This window comes from Oxyura jamaicensis, chromosome 12 (genome assembly GCF_011077185.1).
Source record: "Oxyura jamaicensis isolate SHBP4307 breed ruddy duck chromosome 12, BPBGC_Ojam_1.0, whole genome shotgun sequence".
NCBI lineage: Eukaryota > Metazoa > Chordata > Aves > Anseriformes > Anatidae > Oxyura > Oxyura jamaicensis.
The window spans coordinates 14,095,402-14,116,915 of record NC_048904.1 but is presented as its reverse complement, the minus strand read 5'-3'; the positions used below and the strand labels follow the sequence as shown (position 1 = coordinate 14,116,915).

Below are 21,514 nucleotides of genomic sequence, written 5' to 3'. Positions count from 1 at the left end.
GAGTCCCCATACAGGGACAAGCCTTCTAGTATGGCAAATGAAGAAATGACAGTGTGTGTGTGTGTGTGTGTGCAATTTCCTTCTTGAAAACTGAAACATTGGGAAGAAGGAGTGACCATGCAGCCCAAATCAGCAAGGATGTGTTGCTGGTCAGGAGGAGACAGAGATGGAGAAAGAAGGAAATCTTATGTAAATAGGGACGTTGAAATGAGGTGCATGGCAGGAGCAGTGCCAAGGGGCTGATGATGTTCTCTCCAGCCAGAGGGTACACAAACATTTAAAAGCAAGGTAGTTATTTCAGCATTCATACGTATTCTTCATTTCTACAGTGCCTCTGTATTGTCATGAAGACCTAAAAATAACGTGGGTGTGGAAATATTATGAAATGCAAAGAAACTTAAGGTTTCCATTTTGCTTTTCTCCAGCTTCTTTTGTTGGATCTTTGCTTGATCCAGCCACACTGTCCCAAAACCACATGAGCTCTCCAGTGTATTTCAGCCAAAAAGTCCGTTGTTGCCTTAGGGTCCCAGCTGAATGCAGCCAAATGGAAGGCAGGAAGACTCTTTTAAGATGATTTCATAACAAACATGCTCACATAAGATGTAAGTAAATTACATCAAGAAAAGAAATGAGGGTGTCTGGAATTAAAGCTCACATCTTTACTATTACTCTACATAATAACGTTAGAAGAGAGATAGGATAAGAGTTTTTCACTGAAGCGGTCCACCAATATTTAAGTTAAAGAGAACTATTTCTTTGAACAACTACTTTGCAGGAGGAAATTCCCTTGTGCTACCCACCAAAAGAGCCTTAGAAAAGGCCTTTAATCAGGGCCTTTGAAACAGGAAGGAAAGCAAGATTTTCCTCTTTTTCTTCCTTAATGTTTTTAAAAGGAAACTAGCTATTGAAATATATCAAGCGAATTCCTTTACTTGAAACACGAGTACCCTTCTGTGCATTGTGAGCAAAACAAAAATAAACGCCTTTTATCCACCCAGATTTTGCTGTGGGTAGGCAGTGCCAAGACGGACTAATCATTATGTGGTCAGAGAAATCACAACCTCGGGACCGTGTCACATCCTACCCAAACAATTATTTTTGGGAATGGAATAATACTCTGAGGAGGCATTGGTGTGATTATCCGCTACTGGCTATTACAGCTGCAGCAGAGAGGAGCAAGAGATGGAGCAGAAAAAAATACGATGAGATGGCTAAAATAGCATAGAGCTTGCAGGGGGTAGTGTCTTGAAATAGAAGGCAGGTAGAAAACAAAGCTAAAAGGAGATCTTGGTCCAGTTAAAAGGCAGCTTGACTTCAGTGTCAAATTACGCAGTCACTGAAAAATCTTTGCAGCCCAACTGGTCCTCACTTTATTTTTGCTAGCCTGTTTTGCTACCCAGTGGGAGCTAGATAATAACATCTATTTTTGTGGAAAGCAACAGTTTTTCAGCTGTGTGTGTTGTTTTTATCTCACAGCAGAACACTGCAATTTATAAACGGCAAAACCTATGGAAAATTCTCTAAATGAAGGACTTTATGGTATGTTATCATTTAACCCCTATTTTTCACTTCCATTGGATTTATTAGTGTTCTCAGTTGCAATGTTAAATGACTCTGAAAGTAGAGCAATTAATCCAAAATCCTATTTGTTTTAATCTAACACTGTCAACTAGTTTTAGGTTTGCAGTCGAGAGAAAAAAATGTTTGTTAAGCTCTACAGCACTAGCTAATGTCTAAAGACAATCCTCTGAAAAGGTGCGAAGATGTTTTATCGCAGCACTATAGATGGGACGGAGATTTATTAGAGTACCTAACACCATTCCAGCAGATGCCTTTTGAATTATAATGAGATTATTAAAACTTTACAAATCATTATATTAAAACCTGACAAGAGTACTTCTGGAACCGGAGCATCTTGATGTCATTGCTAATGATGCATTACCCGTGATAAGGCTTCAGTAAAATTCCTAAGTAAAAACTGGTTCTAAAAGTATAAAATATATTAATATTTATTTCAGTACCTGCTTTAAGTTCAAGGATAATAGCTTTATATGCATCAGAACAGTCGAATGATCCTATTTATGTCAGCATTAGAAAGATGTTCATCTGCTGCAAAGTTTAATTAATTTTCACAGATAGTTAATTTTCTGTTTCATTATCAGCTCCCTAAATTTGAAAGACAAATAATTTATAAACAAATAGAAACTTCAGAGAGGAGTATTTTTAGAGCAAACAGAAGATAAATAGCAGGAGTGAAGCATCAACGCTGCCTTCGAAGTACTAATATGAATGATATATTGTAGTGGGGTTTGATTGATAACTTAGGCATTCTAGAGCACCGACTGAAAAGAAATAAATTGTTTACTGTTAACCCCAACCCATTTGCAGGTAACAAATGACGATGGTCTTCACCAATCAAATAATGGCTGTAATGCCCTTAGACATCGTGAATGAGGAATGTGCAGGCTCTGCATCCTTCCAGGGGTGACTTGATCCTTTAAGGACAACATTCCTGCCCTTCTCCCCTTCCCAGCAAGAAGAAAGTTTAAGCAGCTACTTACCGTGATGTACGACGCCCTTCAACCCATGGATAATGGAATCCAGTGCTGGATTGTCCCTCTGACTGACCTACATGCAAAGGATACAGGATTGGTTACATCTATTCTGGCATCAGACAGAACAGTCTCAGTTTAATCTTCTAAAGAGAAAAAAAAAAAAAAAAAAAGATGTTATCTAACAAGCTGCTTAGTTCTCACATTTACAATGGCTCTTCACCAAATGCCAAAGATACATGGTGTAATGAAATAAAGTAAGGAAGGTTAAAATAAAAGAAAGCATTCTCTGAATTCATTAAAGCATGAGCACTACTATCACCCAACAAAACCTAAAAACAAAGAGCTGGTTTTTTTCCCCAGCTCCTTCTCCTTTCATAGAGGAAAACTGCTGCGATAAACAGAAGTTATCTCAGAACATTCCATCCCTTACTGATATGGAAATAAATCTGGTGCTGCCACTGCACCCAGTAGAGCTGGGCCCCTTTCAGCCGTAATGCAGTTGGGCCCTGACATCTTTTTGCTATTCATCTTTTTAGATTTATTTAATTTAGCGCCACTTGGACAAGAGAGAAGAAAAAGAGCTACAGGAAAGGATCTAGAAGTCTCTGAGTTCAGAAAATGCAATTAACTGAACTGCCAGACCCCCAGACTGGTACTCCCACAGTGTTTCTTACATCGGTTGGCTAACATCCATGCCCTCTGCAACAAGGAGACCCAGCACCAGAGAGAGGAGGGAAAGGCAGCAAGAGTACAAACCCTGTTGAGCTCCACAACTTCGCATTAAACCCACTACCTCAGTCACCTACTTGCAAAACAGCCAAGGAATTTACAACCAATTATTTATTTTTTTAGTTATTTTTAACCTTTTGTGTCTTTACAGATACTGGAGGAAAACATGCAATTTCTGTGAACGTGTCCCATTATCTAAAATAAATCTTGACAATTTACTTTGGGGAAACAAACACTGGTATGTGCCTCTTTCATGCAGTACTTCTGTTTTGTTGTTGTTGTTGTTTGTTTCTTTGTTTTTCACCAGTCAGTATCCGAAACCTGATCCCTGTTGGTCATTTTTGGATTGACTGCTCCCAGTATGGAAACACGTTGACTGCAGGAGAGCTCCTGTACTCCTGCCTGCCCACAATCTCATGTCGTGAGGAAAAACAGAGTTTAAACACTTTCTGTTCACAATTTAACATTGAGCAAAGAAGTGGTGGAGATACAAGAAGAAAACATGAGGGAAGAACTAACGCCCAGCAGGGAGCACAATGTCATGTGAAGCGTGGAGCTGGTTTGGAGCACGCTCTTAGGAAGAGCGACTGCGTCATTGACTGCAGCACTTCCAAAAATGCATTACTGTAAAAAAATAAATTCACAAATTCTACCTGCCTGGTGGAGGAGAAAACTGGCATCCACTGGCCCAAGTTTCACATCTCTTCCCATCCTTCTTCCCCTTTACTAATACTAAAATCTTAGAAACCTCATTATTTTTTTAGACAACTGCATTGAGGGGAAAAAACAAAAAAGGCAACTTTCTTTTTTTCCTGTTTATTTGACCTTTGAACTAAGCTGCTGAGGACACATTCACATGCTCTTGTCTCCAGGAAAAAAAAAAAAAGAAAAGAAAAGAAAAAAAAAGGTTTGGTTTGGTGTTTTAAATGGAAATTGAAGATCCCTTTCTCAACACAGTACTCCAAGACTCGCAACGATCAGGTAGGGCAAGATTTGCAATAAAATTATGAAAGCAGCAGAAGCAGCTTTGAAATATATATATAGCTTAGATGATACTGGCAATAATATTATTAGGCCTGAAGGCTGTAAGCTCTTTGAAGCATGAACTTTTATGTGCCCAAAGGGGTGCTCTGTACATTTTGGACTCTGTATAAATAATAATCACAGTATATGAACCCAATGACCCACTTTGTAAGCTCTGTCTGGCTTCTGGCAAACCAACAGTAAACACTTTAAAAATGCAGAGCTGTTGGAAGACACGTTCCTGCACCTTTTCCATTTATTCAGGTTTCTCCAAGCCATGGTCACCACTAAAGAAAAATCATTAAAAAAGCTACTGGTTATTGAGTACAAGACTGTAAGAAAAACTTACACTGGACTCAAACAACATTTTATTTATTGCTATTTAACTGTAAGTTGTACAGAATTTTATTTTGTTTGCTTTGTTTTTATCTCTGGTGACAGCTGCAATCAGTCCAAAGAAAGCAAATAGATGGAAAGAAACCTAAAGGTTAAGACTCTTCCTTTTGGGATTTTCTGTCAAAGCAGATCAATTCTTAACCTCAGCCTTGGCAGCGCCCCTTAATCTGCTGAGGAGGTATGCCTATATAGATCCATCTAAGCAAGCTTTTTGATAACATATTCTGCAAATATGTTGTGTTCTCCAATAGCATGAAATCAAGAGTCATGTTACTTCTTTGGGGGTGGGAAAGCATATGCTCCATGCATCTGTAATCATGTTTTCTCCGAGGGTATCGGGAGTGGGATCTCATGTTTCTCTCAAAAATCTCAGACAAACAAGTACCACTCGTGGAGATGGCAGTTCAGACCTGCTTGGGATATAGGCTTACTTTCCTTCCAGATGCTTTCCCCCTTTTTTTCCTTATACTCGCACGCTGTTCTCCCACATCTCGCTATACCCTTTTCAGGATCTTGGCAAGACCATTAGAAAAGTGCCAAAAAGTTCTCTCATTTTGTGGAATGGTTCAGAATTCAGAGCAAAACTTTTCTTGCATCTCTTCTTCCTTCAAGTTCTTAAAAAAAAAAAAAAAAAATCCATGATTTTTTTTTCTCTCCCCAGCTCTCTCTTTTTTCTGCTGCATAGAAAAAAAAAAAGCAGGTTTCTAAAACCCAGAACATCAAGTTCTATCTCCAGTGCTGTGTGTCTCTGGTTTAACTGGCCTGGAGCTACCATACTGGTTGAGATCAGAGATTCACCCATACAAGAATCCTGTCTCTGAAAACAGCTGATACTCAAAAGTAAGGCTGGGGCAGGGGAAGATAAAGTCTACCACAAACATTTTTTTTGTTGTTGTTGTTTGTTTGTTTTTCTCGGTTACATAATCTTGACTTACAGAAAAGTATTCTTCATTATCTCACGGATATATTATAAGGACAACAGAAATAAATTCTTCAGGTTGACTTTACGTGCCACATTTCTCATGATTTCACATTTCTCAGCTGCAGCGCTAGAGAATGCCCATACACCTGTGACTTGGTCACGGCACTTTGGCTTCACCCAACACAGGCCTGCTGCTGGCCAAAGCTTTTATTTACCTGTGAGACAAAAGCAGAGATTCCCCCTCCCCCTTCTGGAGGCTAACACAGATGAAATGTCACCAGTGAAAATTTCTTGAGCACAGGAATTTCACAGGAACACCAACCTGTTGTGCCGCTGCTCTGCACAGCACGGGTTAATGGGACAGATGGAAAACCATCCTGAAATTGCCCTAAAATACTTGCAGCACCACCACGACAAATGTTGTTTCCTGAAGATGATGCACTCACTCAAGACTGACTAACACTCTATAGGTCTGCAGGAAACGAGATAAATAACGATTGCTTGCATCATTTGTAATTGAACGATGTCTGCAATTCTCTTCAGCAGAAACAGGTAGCTATTGTGCTAAGTGCAAGGGAAAAATAAACACAGGAATATCATTAAGCAGTTTCCTGTGCTGAGAGCTCTCACCATAGGGTAAATATGGAATGAAGATGACATGAGGAAGCAAAAACTTACTTGTCATACCCTTTGGGTGACTTCGCTACCTGGTGCACATGCCGTTCTGGGTAGCGTGAAGAGCTTGCCATTAATGCCATGAATAAAAAAGGCATTTGCAATGTAGGAAAAGGTCATGCACAAGCGACCCCATTCTGCAGTCATAAAACAGGGATGTTCTTCAAGTGAAGTCATGGTGGAAATCATTACCCTAGACAGGTTGCATTTACTTACAGCTCCTGCATCTAACGCGGGGACTGAAAAATGATTCATTCCGCAGTTAACAGCAAGGTTGATCAGTCATGAACTCTATTGACAAGAGCGTTAACACCTTTCAGCAGCACAACCTGTTGTCCCTTTGCTTGCAAGCGCTGTTCCTACAGCCGTGCCCTCGGAGTTGGCAGGGGAGGAGGGGCGCCAGGGAGCCAGGCTCTTCCTCGGGATAACAACAGCGATGCTCCAGAGAGGAAAGTTCCAGAGGAGGTGCAAGGAGCATGACAGGGACAGAGAGCCCCACAGCTGGGCTGTTACAGCACAAAGCCACAGTGGTGAAGACAAACTTTATGGACATTACCCTATAGAAAGCCGGAGTTACCACTGTGCTAAGCTCAGCATGTCCTCATGAGTTAAAAACAAGCAAACAAACAAGCAGCAACAAAAGACAGCCCACGTTCTTTGTCATTTGCTATCTGGTAAGTAGCCGAAGCTCTCCGCTTCTCTGATTATTTTATGGAACAAACCCAGAACCTCTTAAGTCTCTGATTTCAAAAAAATCAGCAGAATTGTAAAGTGTTCAAATTTATACCACATGCTATATAATTTAAACCATATGTTAATTTGTATAAGTAAACCATGACCTGTCTTTCTGTTGGAAACAGTTCTATAAAGCACACACACAAAAAAAGGAGTCTCACGCAAAATTTTCGCGTTTGATTTTTTTTTTTTCCAAAAAATAGTGAATAAATAAATAAAAAACACAGGAACCCTAGGTAAGCACTGAGGCAGTTGGAAGGCCACACAGCTACACCAGATGTTACCTCAAAGACCCCTACCCAGAGGGCAAGACTCCCTCCACTCTCTCCCCCCATTTCCAATGTGCTGGGTGCCTCTCCAATCCTCCTCCCTCCAAGCAACATGAGAAAGGCTGGGGGATGCACCACAAAGCCCTCTAATCATCACAGGTACCAGTCACCTTGCAAAAAGGAGGTGAATATTAATAGCTTGAACTGCTCAAAAGTAAGGAATATGCTTTTCTTTTACAAATATGTTTAAATAGATCTACTGTATTGAAGAAAAGGGTGTGGGGAAAAAGAACAGAAGAAAACCCTTCCAGTCTGAGTGATATGAAATACAAATTTCTCTCTCATTTCCAACTACAAAAAATCTGGCATTTAGACTTATTAAACTGTCATAAATTTGCAGCAACTGCTTTCAAGCTCATTAAATGGCTCACAGACAGTACTGCAAAGCATCTCACAACCAAGGAGAATGCCATAGCCAGCTATATTGAAAGGTGAAATGACATGCATTTTGTGCAAGTCAGGGGAAAATGAATGGCAACAATTTTGTGATACACTACCTGAGCCTTTCCCCTCAGAATAGTGATATAATTTACTTTTCTCTCCCACTGCAACATTTGGCCCTTGACTTGGAAACTAAATCTTCAATCTATCAAGCCTTACCCATCTGCTAAGTAAAATGGCCAAGACAATCTGCATGCCTTGAATTCGATATAGCCAGCTGCTCCCAGAGCGCCGTGGCATTAACATCCAGAGACCATCCTCTTGTGCTGTAAAGGATGGTGTCTGCCAAGGATGAATGACTACATACTTAACCGTGGCAGCTGAAGCCAGTGACAATGGCTGACACAGAGAGAAGCCAATGTGTCAAATTCTACTTTCAATTTCAATGGTGAAAGTCAGGGGTAATATTCCCCCTAACTGCATGCCTTCAGCTCCCATTCAGCTCGCGGTTAAGATCTACAGCTCGCCGGCCAAATACTCAAGTCTCTGAACACGCTGTACAAACAACAAAGAGAAAAGAAAACTGTTATAAATTAACTAGGTTGCAGAGATTAAATTGTCCTGTAGGGTTTCAGGACAATCAAGGTGGTTAAACAATTTATTCTCTTATCAGAGCAGTGCTGTTGGACAGATGCCAGTCCTCAAGCTCTACGGCAAAGATTTTCACTATTTTAGAACAGAAATGAGAAGAATCCCATTAATGCAAACATTCTGCCACACAATACATATATTTTAACCTCGCAGCAACAGGATTTCAAAGAATTCAAGACACAGTCAAAAGAAACATACTTTTCTCAAAGGGAAGGTACTTGGCAAATTGCTAGTGAAACCTCAAATTCTTGTCTTTGGGGCCAATTTATTTTAAAGCTCGCTAACAGCTTGGGTAGGTGCTACTCCTAACCCTTCTGCACAATCCCACTCCAACCTTGCACGGGTCAGCAGCAGTAAGAAAGGAAAACATCCTGGCTTTGCGTACCCTTTTGCTCTGCACAAAGTCCATTGTCTCTCCTCCCTCCTCTCTCCCTTTTGAAGCCCACATTGTAAAATCTGGTTGTGGATAAATATCTCATTTCTTAAACACTTCTGAACAAAAGGAAGGGAAAAAAATCAATCAGATCCGGAATGTGGATGAACAGATATAGAACGTTTGCACGCGTTTTGGTTTGAAATACAGTAGGATTTATTTATTTTGACTTTTTTTTTTTCAGGAGAATTGATGGGTGAAAAGGGATAGTGGACAAAGCTGCAGCACACTGAGTTATCTATGAAGGCAAAAAATGCCTACAGAGCTCCCAACACAATGATAAGCCAGATTTGGTGCTCTGCACATTTTTCACCTTCACAAGCACCAAATGATCCAGGAATGATACATTCCTGTTCCTCCACAGATGATAATTTCTTCCATTTGCCCCCCTTCTCCCCACACGCTCGTAATTGCACATCTCCCACAGGAGTTCACGCAAAAGGACAAAGCTGGCCAAAAGCCTGCAGCCCCGCAGAGGTGAGCTGGGAGATGGAAAGCATTTGCTGTGTAATGAATGAACTGCCCAAAGTAAGTGTCCTGCAGAACATATTTGTAAGGGAAAACAAGAAATGGAAACAGCTCCCTTAATACTCCAAGCTGCTGCTCATGTGTGAAATCAGAGAGAATAACAGGTACCGTACCCAGGCAAGATGTGACACCAACCCTTGTGCTGGCGCATGCACTGTTTCACGCAGATACTGCCATGGCCTTTGATTTTTTTTTAAATGTGCATTAGAGCTAAGCTCACCTTTGCCTACAGCAACTGGTTTCAGGTTCAGTGATTTGAAAGAAAATTCTGCTAGGTTTGATCTGGGTTTTGGTTTTCAGGTGTTAATAATCCTGCTATGAATGAACATATACTGAAGACACAGAGGTGCATACGCTGGCAGAGATGTTCTTAGAAGTTTCACTCACTATGTTGTTTGAAAAGAGGGGGGAAAAAGTTAATGAATCTTCCAATGATTATTTTAAATAGAGTAATGGGTGTGCATTGATCCCTCTAGCTAATTCCACTTTGAATAATATATCATTCTGACTGAAAGCTTGCTGGTGATGTATTAACTTCATATTTCATCACAGCTTTAGAGGGTGTCTACAGTGAGATATTAACTAGCGGTACCAAGGAGAAAAACACACTTTTTTTCAAAAAAAAAAAAAAAAGTAAAAAAAAGTCCCAAATGGTTTTAAAAGCTACTGAAACTGACTTTGGGGTCAGGTGTTCTGGCTGCCCCTTATCTTTGTTTGAGTGCAAAGCAGCCACTCATGATGGAGGCATCCACAGCTCCTCTCGACCTTAGCTCGCATCCTCCTTCGCTTTGTACCAGCTGCATCTCAGCCCGAGTTAGTTGCAGACATCCTCGGACAAGGATGGGACAAACTCAGATACGGATCAGCAATATACATTTTCACTGTGCCCAGTAGGGAAGCCTGAAAATGCAAGATGCACAAATAGTCACTTCTGCACCAAAGGTCGGCTGAAATACCAGTGTCCTCAGCGCAGGCTTCCTCAGAAAAACACTCAAGAGAATTTTCACCAAGGACTTTGCCAAAGGCTGTAAGACTGTCTCAATAAAAAACAGAACAAGAGCATGAAACAGAAAGGTAGAGCTAAGTATTGCTCTGTTTGTGCACGTTGAGTTTCTTTGTTGGCGGATGGAAACATTGATCACGTATTGTACACGTGCTGGCAGCTGACTGATCAGCTCACCAGGCTGAGCAATACTTCACAGCTTCCTCCATTCACTACCACCAGATTTGCAACTCCAGCATGGTAAAAATAAATAACTAAACAAACAGCCAGCAACGCATTTTCCTTTCTTTCGGTAAGCCCCTCATTTGCAAACTTTGACTCACACCATTGATGAGGTAGCCTCATAGGCATTAGTTTCACTAAAGTATTCTTGCGCTTCGAAAGCACGACGCTGCTGGTTTACTTTAAGTGAGTAGCACATTCAATTAACAAATTACTGAAAGATCTTAATAAGCATATATCTAAGGAAAAACAAAAGGTATGTGCAGCTCAAAAGCACAATCTGATTAGCAGCAATAGAGGGTTTAAGATGCAAAGCTCCGTAAAAGACAAAAATGTGATTGCAACACGGAGGCAAGGCAACTTCAGCAGCAGATTCTCGAAGCCAAGAAAGCTTGATTGATAGACTGTACCATCTGCAGCTGCGCAAAAAAGGGATAGAGTAGCTGCAAGTTTATTTAAAGCAATTTTGGTGCACTGAGCCTACTTGTTCTCCTTTGAGAAAATAATATGATTTCTTCATAGAGCATGTAGTCTACTTACTTAAGCAGCAGTGTGCAAGATCTCTCAATCCTACCAGCAGTTCAGCTGGAAAAATGACACACCGGGGGGTAACATTTTATCAGGATGGAGCCTATTTCATAAAAACTGCCATCAGTTATAAACTGCTCTCACCATCTGAGTTTAAAAGAAAAAAAAAACAGAGTTGGGCCTGGTTTAGAGTTCCCATAATCCGCCCAATTTACGTGAGTTTTTCGGCAAAAATAACCATTTTGACCTAAGGAAGGAGGGAAATGAAATGGTATAATGAAAAAAAAACCATCAGGAGCACTACAGCCAGATCATCACACAGCACCCACTCTTTGGTACACAGCTTCACACGTTTGGAGAGGCTGAACTCAAAACTGTGAAACCAAGAATGGAAATTATTTTTCATTTTCTTCTGCTCCTGGCTTGAATCTGGTAGAAACAGATGCAACTGAGAAAAAAAAAAAATATATATATATATATACACACCTTCAGCTATTTTTTTTTCCTGGTGGCTAAACAACAAAATAAAATGCGCTGAGCAAAATGTGAAGGGTGGAAGGGAACAGCTCAGATGGGCATCTGGAACCCCAGCGTTTTGCAGGAGCTTGTAATTTAATTGCTCCAGCAAAGCTTGCCTAGGATGCAGCAGAGATTTCCGGCCTTTTTCCTCTCTTGCAGACAACACAAAGGATTTTGGTGACAGAGGTCACAACAATCGCCCCTTTAAAATGAAGAAAAGGATTCGTCTCGGCTTCCCAGCATCTTTCATTCATTCTACATGAAAAGTCCTCATTTTTCTCTCTCCCAGCATTGCCCTCAGCTCATTTCCCCACGACTGCAGCGGCGGCTCTCTCCAGCCCGCCAGTACAAGATGACTCAGGCCGGCATCTATGAGTCACAAACACAAAGGATGCAGAAATGTCAATTAAGTTACACAGCCACTTCCCCAATGACAACCACACCTCAGTTCACAATTAAATTAGAAATCCAATGAAAACGAATTGTTGTTAAGGCAGAATTTTCATCTCCTTCTTCGAAGCATCAACCTCCAACGTAGTTTGCTTGTTCCTTTTGCCTCGTTTTTAAGTAGGTTGGTGTGAACTGATCTCCTGAAACCGCTGCAGCAGCCACAGCACATTTCCCGTGTCTAACAAAGCCGTGGGCTGGGAGGGCGCTTGGGTTTCCGGGAGTCTTTGTGGTACGAGAGCCCAATTTTAGACCACTGGTGTTCATTAATAGCTTCCTGGCACAAGAGGACAAGCGAGTCGCTCAACCATAATACAGTTTTTTTTTTGGTATTTATAGTTCTCTCTCAAGTAAATTCTTGATTTTTTCTCATCTTATAAAAGTTCTCAATGTAATTTGATTTCCTGCAGATGCGTGCACCTTTTCAAAATGCCACGTCCTTGACAGTGCAGTACTCACGGTACCTATGGTAAGAAAGCACCAGCTAATCCTCAGTTTCTTCACTTGTGCCTCCGCTCTCATTTCTGAGCCACCTCCCTCTTCCATCGCCCACCTGCCACATCCTCCTCGCTCCTTCTTCCCACCCAGTGAGCTGTTTCTGTCTCCTCCAACGCTACAGCGTCTTCTCTTCCCAAATCGTTCCACATCACCCCCTCAAGAACCCTTGCATGGTTGTGTCACCTCCTCCTCTCCTTCCCCTGCGTTCCGCACCACCAACAGGTCCCTGTCTCCTTCCACCCCTACCCGGATGTCTTTCCATGGAGACAGGGACAAAAATTAGCCAGGGCTACGGAGAGCAGCAAAAGGGCTAGCCCTGGGAAACTGAATCCAGCAGAAAGGGCGCAGAGCCCAGCTGCAGGCCTGCCAAAGACTCCCACTGCTGGTGGGCAGGAGGTGGAGGTGCACCAACAGGGACATCCTTGGGCCAGGGCAGGCACCAGCAGCAGAGCTGTCACAGCAGCAGATCTCCGAGAGGCAGGTGAGATGAGGCAGTCCTCATCTAAATCTTCTTTAAGCCGCTGAATTAAGAATGGCAGGATGTGGCCCGCAATTTTCTTCTCAGCCGCTTCTGTGCTGCTCAAGTTCCTGCAGCAACAAAAGCACAGCTCAAAAAAACCCACCCTATTTCACCCGGTGGAACACTACACACAACAGTGAGGATCATATGTCAAGCTGTTTGTTTTTCACTTGGTTAGAATGACCCAACAACTCATTCCGTTCCTTACAAAAACATTTCAACAAGTATCATGGCTTGTGTTTAGAGGAAATGGGGAAATTATTGTGCAGAAAAAAGCACTTAGAATACAAGTGCATTAAAAGCCTGGGAAACATTGAGTTTGTGGCAGCAGTTTCTTCCTCTTGAAATACAAAGAATCGCAAAAACTAACATGACATGTACGCTTGTTTCAAGATGTTCTACATTTCAGCAGTGGCAAAATGAATGCTATTCAATCACCGTGAGTAGGTGATAGTCTTAAAGCCACAGAACTCCTCAGGATGCTTTACCCTTCATGCCTCCGCTCCGTGGGCTTCTTGCAGCTTTCCGGTGCTCCTGCCGAGTGTGACCCATCTACGGAGGGGGTTTTCAAGCTCTGGCTCTGGTCAGGAAGCCCTCTTCCGACAGAGGATGTAAATTCAAAATTGCAAGAATCTTAAATTCTCAGGAAAAGGATTGAGCGAAGAAATGAAATGCAACTGAATATGATTTAAAACAAACAAAAAAAAAAAACACAGTTAGAACAAAAGGTGCTCTTTTTACAAGTCCAGTCTGACCCAGAGCAGTGGAGAAGCTTCCTGCAGGCGGGTGTACACGGGAACGCTCTCGGGAAGAGTCTTCCATCTCCTATCCTCTCACAAACTCTCTGAATCTGCCTGCCAGAGAACCCACCTGTTATTTACAGAAGTTTACTTCCTTCTTTATAACCTCTTCTGTTCACTCCCTGGTGCTTTAATTCCTGGGTGTCCGCAGATCACACCCGCTGCTTATGATCCTACCACCAACACTGTGACCAGCCTGCTGGACTGTCCGGGCTCCTGGCACATGCTTTGCTCCTGACCCCAGTTTCAGTATCCACCTCTAGAAAAATTTTCCATCTCTCTTCTCAAAGCCTGGCAGGATGCACAGTCTTTAGACGGCACCACCATCACATGACCACCTACTGCAGACACTACGACCTGTGTCAGACTTTCCCCCAAACACTGAAACTGGTACAGAGCAATCTTACAAGTCAGTGCACAGGGAACTCCCCCCAGACCACGAGGACCCAACACGGTTTAAATTCCAGCTCAGCTGTAACACACACGAGGAGCGCTGCACCAGTGGCTGCTGTGAGGACAAGAGGGCTTCCAGAGCCTGCGGACTGCGCTGTAATCCCAGCACAATGGGAGGGCACACGGGCATTTGCACTCTCTCTACACCTGGTTTTAACGTGAAGTATGCTAAGAAAGGCATTAAAAATCTATTTTTAGCAGTAAACCCTGGCAATATGCCCCAGGTGCAACACAGGCAGTAATGGAGGAAGAAAGAGGGTAAGTCCTAGCAGGCAGACATAGGCTGGGCACTTATGACATAAATGCAACATTAAAAAAATTGCTTTTGACACGAGAACAGCTGACAGAGATAATCTCCATAGCTCAGCATGAATTTATACAGCCTTTCAGCAACTCTATTAGACAGGTGTGGTAGCAGCCAGCTGTGCCGCAGGCACAGACCAAGTTTCTCTAAGCCTGAGTGCCCATATGGCCCTGCCACACACCGAGGCAGTGCCACCTTCCCAGCCGTCACCCCCCTTCTCCCACCATCTGTCCACAGAGAGGTATCGACACCTCTCAAGGAGCAGCGTGGAGCAGGTCTGGGTAACAAGCGAGTTCAGACTTGGAAATGATGGATGTCTTCATCCCCAACACGGAGACCACCAAACAGCTCTGCCTTAGGTTTAAAAGCCAGCTTTGCTCTAGTCTTTAATTCTCTGCTCGAGTTATAACAAGAGACAAGTCTAGCCATAAGGTGGGGTGGGCCGTGTGTTGTTAGAGAAGGTAAGCTTATTAGCTGAAATACGATAAATCTCCGTAGATATCTGGGGTAGCAGAAGGCAACAGTTTGCTTAGCTGCAGCACTGGTAATGAGTTGGCAAAAGGAGAGCATTCCGAAACGCTAACCTGAAGTTTAATCTGACTGGTATGTGTTTGGGGAGAGTTCCTAACAATCCCGGTTTACCCAAGATGGGGAACTAGCTGTCTGCTCATGCCTCCCCTGAAACGCAGAAGGATATAAAAGCATGTGCTTTTAGCAGTTTAGAATATGAAGTGCAGAAAAAATATTTGAAAAGTGATTGATGCAGTCTAATCATGTTTCACACAAGAGTATTTCAAATTACATTACGTGTTTTATGGGATCCAGATATGATAAAGAAGGTTTGCCAGGTGGCACGGTAGGCAGGGGGGAAGGAGTAAGAAAATTTTATGTTGACTGCTTCTACTATACAGGCATGTAGATATTACCATACAGATCACAGATCAAATACACAAGTACTAGCTTAGCTGTTAGGGTTATGGAGCTTTGCTTTCTAATCAACACTTACCCACATAGCTGTTTTTAAATATTGATCTGGTGGTATGATCCTGAGGGAAAAATCATATATCAGAAGGGGTGATTTAATTCAATCATGCTGATTCCTTTATAATGGGATCCCTATTTCTCCTAAAACCCAGAAAGCAGTAACTTAAGCAAAGCTTACAGATCAGCTAATATATTTACTGCCTTAAAATAACATGAGACACACTATGAAATACACTGAGATTCAAAGTTAATCTGTTTTAGCAATATTCTTGCAGCAAGTAAAGATGAATTTTCCACTGAAAAAATCCATTCTCTCAGAAGCAAGACTGAGCTTTGTAATAACCAAGCTACTTTCTAATGTGGTACATCATTTCACGTTACTCATAGAGAACAGTTTGCCAAATCTCCAGTTAGGCTTCATTTGATACAGTATACATGTTGCAAAAGCCAATACCTTCTTTCAGAGAGTCTCTTTACTCTTGATAATGGCTCCATTACAATGCATTTTGATTCACAGAAATCGTACAGTTACAATCAGCAGCTAAATACTTTTTTGATGGTATCGGCCAGGCAGCGTTCGGCTTCTCAGTCCTCTCAGAGCCGCAAAGCAGTTGCAAACACCGAAAGCTCACAGGAAAAATCCTGCTCCATCTTGCAAGCCTCTGAAAACTTACTGCTCAGAGGTGCCACAAACAGATTTAAGCAGTCTGTATTTAACACATATTTCAATTTTCAGCACAGAATAAGATTGTGATTGGCATTCTTGACTCTCATCTATCTCCAGTAGAGTTTAATGCTCATAAAAGCTACTCATCCCAGCTACTTTGCTGGTTTTGTTCAGACAACTCTGATGCAAGCACACCTGAACTTAAAACAAAAGAGGGTTTAATATTACTCAAACTGGGACCATTTAGCTCTTCTCAAACTCACTACCTCAGCTGGATTAACATGCTTTTCAGTGAAGCTCAGATGTAGAAGACATCTGAAAGCTACTAAAATTATACTGTAAAAGGATTCCCAGGTTTACACCCCCTCATCTCCACCCTATGAACTAGAGGATTTCTGATTTAGATTCACAGGAGGTAAAACATCAGATACACGGATTGCTCTGGGCAAGCCGCCATCTCAGCTGCAGAATTATTTTGGGGGTGATATGCCATCAGCATCATCAGTTAAGCCATCAGCCATACATATAAATGTCTACCTCTGTAAAAAGACATAAAAAAAAAAAAAGGGACCAGTCCAGCCTCTGATTTACTTTCATTGCCTTTCTCTGACCCCTGGAAAGAAAACCACCGGTTCAGAAAACCCTTGATACTCATCTCTCCCACAGTTGTCCTGCAGCACAGACACTACAGATGATAAAAACCAGCAACAGTTTGACCCTCCGGCAGTAACCTGGAACACTGGGTTTGCAGTCATTTAGAAGAGATTATATTAAATTATTGAGGGATATTTTCCTGCATGTTTGATCTGCATTATGCACAACGTATAGGAATTATAGAGGAACCCACGTGTCATCGGTAATAACCGGGGTGGTACTTACATGGACACACCGACCTGACGCTGCCCCTGAGAGGGGTGGGCAGCACCTTCTGCTCCCAACCTCCCCTTTTCCCTCCCTTGCACGCTTCCGTGCTTTCACAGCGTGCACAGCCTGGGAAAAACACACTGACTTTGCAGTTGGACCTGCTCTGTGACTTGGCTAAGGGCTGACGGGGTGGGCCCACTGCTCTTGCTGGCAGCACAGGCGAAAGCAGAATTGAGATGAGGAGGTAACCCCCTTGCTGATTGTACAAAAACGACATGTTCCATTTATTTGCACAACGCGAGCCCTAAGTGATTCTTACATCTTGCAGCAACCTATTAAGAAAAAGAGACTTTGTGAATGGAGTATCTGGGTAAACACTTCAAACAAATATATAAATTATGCATAGTCAGTATACTTTTTCCACCTTAGGGATCAAACTGAAACAAGACTAAAGAATTATGTTTTATTTGTATTAAAAATGTATTAGCTGCTGTCCGAGCAGGTTTTCTAGAACATTTGGTATGCTACCCAGGAAATTCTGTCTGAAGCTTGCATTGTTTATTATTGCCAATACTAGGAGAAACTTGGCACTGTTATATCTGAGAACTACAGCAATAATTCTTCAGGCAGAACAGCTTAAATTTAATAAGAATAACTTTTCCTTCTGAGCCAGAAGATCTAAAGGCAAAGGAAGTCCCAATTTTACCCATCTATTTTATATATTCAGACTTTACAACCAATCTCTCTTTTATGGTACAAAGTGAAGCTAGGCAATCATTTATGAATGGATCCTGCACTCACCTCTACTTAAAATGTGCCATAACGCTAACTGGTGACCAGAGACACCTGCGGATACAGAGGATGAAAAAACCAGTGCCATTTTTCTAGGGGCTACACAAATCATGTGCAGCTTCCAGGTAGGATTGTGCCTCACCTGGACCTGAGAGCCGGGGTTTTCTGATGAAAATGTCAGATCTCTGCCTATGTCTCGTGAATGTAAAACCACATACACTTGATTAGTCCTTCGAGAGACAAATGGGGTATCAGTCCTGGATGGCTACCGAGGACACCCTTTGCAGAAAAATAAATCAAATTAAATTTAAAAAAAGGTAGGCAGAGAGACATAAAAAAATGATCTTCCTGGTATGCAGGCTGAACATTTAACAACAGGGAGAAAAGGGAGTCATTCAGAGGCAGCTGCGGTGTCAAGGAGAGAGGAGAAAGGAAAGGAGATGAGCATACAGCTTTACATCTCCTTTGATTCTGTAACCAAGACCAATTCTAGCAAAACTCTCCGAAGACTTGGATAGCAAAAAATAGCACTTTATTCCAGCCTCTCTCTCCTTCTCTTAAACAAAAAAGATCAAGTCAAAATGCACCAGACTCGAAACAAGTAAGAAGGGTGGGGGATGAAGCAATCGTTGCTATCGCAGCGATGAGAACAGGTACTTGCAGCAAAGAAAACAAGCCAAGTTCAACGACTTTCTATGCTCAAAGACACGAAGACAGGCTCTACATGGGGCTGGTGTCTCTAAGGCAGACAAGAGGTGAGTGATAGGAGCTTGCGTGAAGCCCGGGGGCCTTCTACTTTGGCCCAGCTCTCACGGCATCCAGCTCCAGGTCTGTTTGGTGAAATGACAAAGTGACACATCAACAAAGCACACAAGAGAGTAAAACGCAAAAAACATTACTGTAGTTAGGGAACTAATTTGTTTTTGAGTCTAATGGTTATAATCAGCAGACTTCCTGAGTATCAATCTTCCTGAACCGCAGAGGGGGTGAGATTATAGACTGACGACTGTAATTTTTACATATTAGACATCGAAGTGTCATTTTCAGGAGTCTGGTAATGAAAACTCCACAAGATATTTTTCTATCAATTTAAAGATTTTTTACTGCATGACTACAAAATGATTTATTTTCTTAAGGCAGTGTATTTTTAAATCACAGAGAAGTAAATTATTGTGTTTAAGATGCTGACATTAGACACTAGGTATTCCTGAACTGACTCCACTTTTGAACATGAAGGGCAAGCAGAAGGAAAAGGAGGCAAAAGAATATGTAGATCCATGCTGCTCAAGTTCTTCCGGCAAGTTTCTCAAACAAAAACGGTAAACTATAAGGGGACAATTATGAGAATTAAGGCTAACAAATTGATATGTAATTTAATGAAGCAAGTTAATAACAGCATCCCACTTGGGATTAATCGTGATACATTAATCAATTAATAACCATTGAGAAGCAAAAAACCTGCACATCAAAAGCATTTACAATGCTGTAAACCGAAAGATAATGATCCTGACATTCAAATAAATGTTAAACTGGAGGAGCGAAGAGATCTATTCCCCATGCAATGCACACGACCAGCTCACATTAACGGTTACAACAGATCGTTCAAGACATTTAGAAGAGACCCCATAAAGCATACAGAAAATGTTTTTTTCACATCTGTAAATTTGCACAAGTTTGGAGTTCAAGTCCTCTCAACAGCAAAAAAGTTTACAGTTACTTCCTAACATCAGCAATTGTCACGTTTCCATTAAAAAAAAAAAAAAAAAAAAAAAAAAAAAAGGAAAAAAGGAAAAAAAAAAAAAAAAAGGAGTGTGTTTCATCACAAAAAGCAAAAGTCACTGAATAAGGCATCACCACTGCCAGCCACCCTCCCCAGTGCTACTTCAAAACCAGGGAAGCATCAGCACAAGTTAAAAGCCTCGGCAGTTAAGAAGGCATTTACAGTGCACTTATGGGAGAAAAATATATCTAATTTTTATCTTTAGTTAGAGGCTCCTCCAGACAATTGGGAAGTTGCATTTCTCTAGAAATATCTGAAATTAAAAACAATATAGAAGTCAAAGACTCGGTGCACTCTGGTATTTCACTCTGCACTGCAAAAAGAGCTGAGCTGCATGACACCGCGTTCCGTACAGACCATATCCTTTAAAACTCAACCTAACAAAAAGGCTTTAATTGGAAGCATTGCATTTTGGAGGTCATCTGACATAAAATCTGACTTCCTGCTCTTCTGCCTTATAGGAAAATATCGTGAATGAGTTCATAAAGCCAAAGAGAAGAAGGGAAAGGAAGACGATTGCTCGGGTGCTGAAGAAGATAAGTGCACATAAGGTAGATTATCTTTCTGTGCTGCACAGTCAGCCTGTGGATAGAAAAGTTTCAACACAGCAGGTTGCAGCCATCATGATCTAGAGACTGCAAATGCCTCTTGGCAGAACACAGGCAAGCAGAAGCAGAACGATGTGTTTGCTTCCAAGAACGATCTGTTTCAGCCGCCCTGTCAGTCTGTCTGCCTCCAAATCCAGCCCCCCTTTCGCTCACGCACTTGTACTTCATTCCTCCAAGCACGCTTGCTCAGATGTTCGGGCTGCTGTGTGAACACCTCTGCTCTTAGCAGCCTTCGACTTAGCCACATGGGCTCCTTCTCATGAGTAAGCCGCGGCAAATGCAGAGCCATGTGAATGAGCAAGCCTGGCTACACAGTACTCTGCAAACCAGGAGAAACTTTGCTCTTGTTTGTATGGGTTTGAGCTGGGGGATTACCAGGAACCCAGGCTCTGCACGGTGACCCCAGGAAGCAGAGGCACTTTTCAGCGCTGTTGTCCATTGACAAAAAACTGGGAGTACTGCAGATCACTCAATGCTGGAAAAACACACGCCAAAAAAAAAATAAAAAAAAAATCAACAACAGGTGAGAAGGCCAGTGTTTCTCCTGTGCAATTCAGCTCCCTAACGAAGTCCTCGTTCCTCGAGCCCAGCACCATGTGAGCAGTGAACAGCATGGGCTCACAGCCCCAACCCCTTCCAGGCTCACCATGCTCCCACTGACACCCTGAGTTTTACTCAGCAGAGTCCCCGAGCTCATCCCTGCAGCTACTGCTCCCTTACCTTAACGGCAATTCTACCCTTAAGAAACACGTGAAGCATAACAAAACTGTACAAAGGTTTGATTCAGAGTAAGGATAAAGCCTCATTGTTAAGCACTTGAAAGTCAGTAAGCACCAAAACTGAAACCGGGTATATACTTATTTTTTTTTTTTTTTTTTTACTCACAGAGCTATTCCCCATCTGTTCTCCTCTTACTTTCTTCCTTTACATAAAATATTCAAAAATATTCAAATTTCTCAGAAACTTTCAAGAGAAGTTGAAATGAAATAAAAATCTGAAATAAAAATCTGAACAGTTTAAGATTTTCTTTTTTTTTCTGAAATTAAAAGGTAAAACTTTCACAAAACACTTTCCATTAATTTTTGTTTTCTACCCAACCCAGCTTCCAATCCAAAGGGTTTCAGTGCAAGTTTTTTGATCAGCACGACCACTGATTGTTAGGCACCCA

General features: G+C 41.8%; 1 protein-coding gene across 2 annotated transcripts in view; it reads right to left on the bottom strand.

Moving 5' to 3' along the window:
- PTPRG (protein tyrosine phosphatase receptor type G) overlaps positions 1 to 21,514 on the bottom strand; it is a 400,862-nt gene that overhangs the window by 112,814 nt on the left and 266,534 nt on the right. For both annotated transcript variants that reach the window (XM_035338056.1, XM_035338057.1), the window contains one exon: positions 2,562 to 2,628. In XM_035338056.1, coding sequence (XP_035193947.1) covers positions 2,562 to 2,628 — 67 coding nt within the window. The remainder of the gene's footprint in view (positions 1 to 2,561; positions 2,629 to 21,514) is intronic.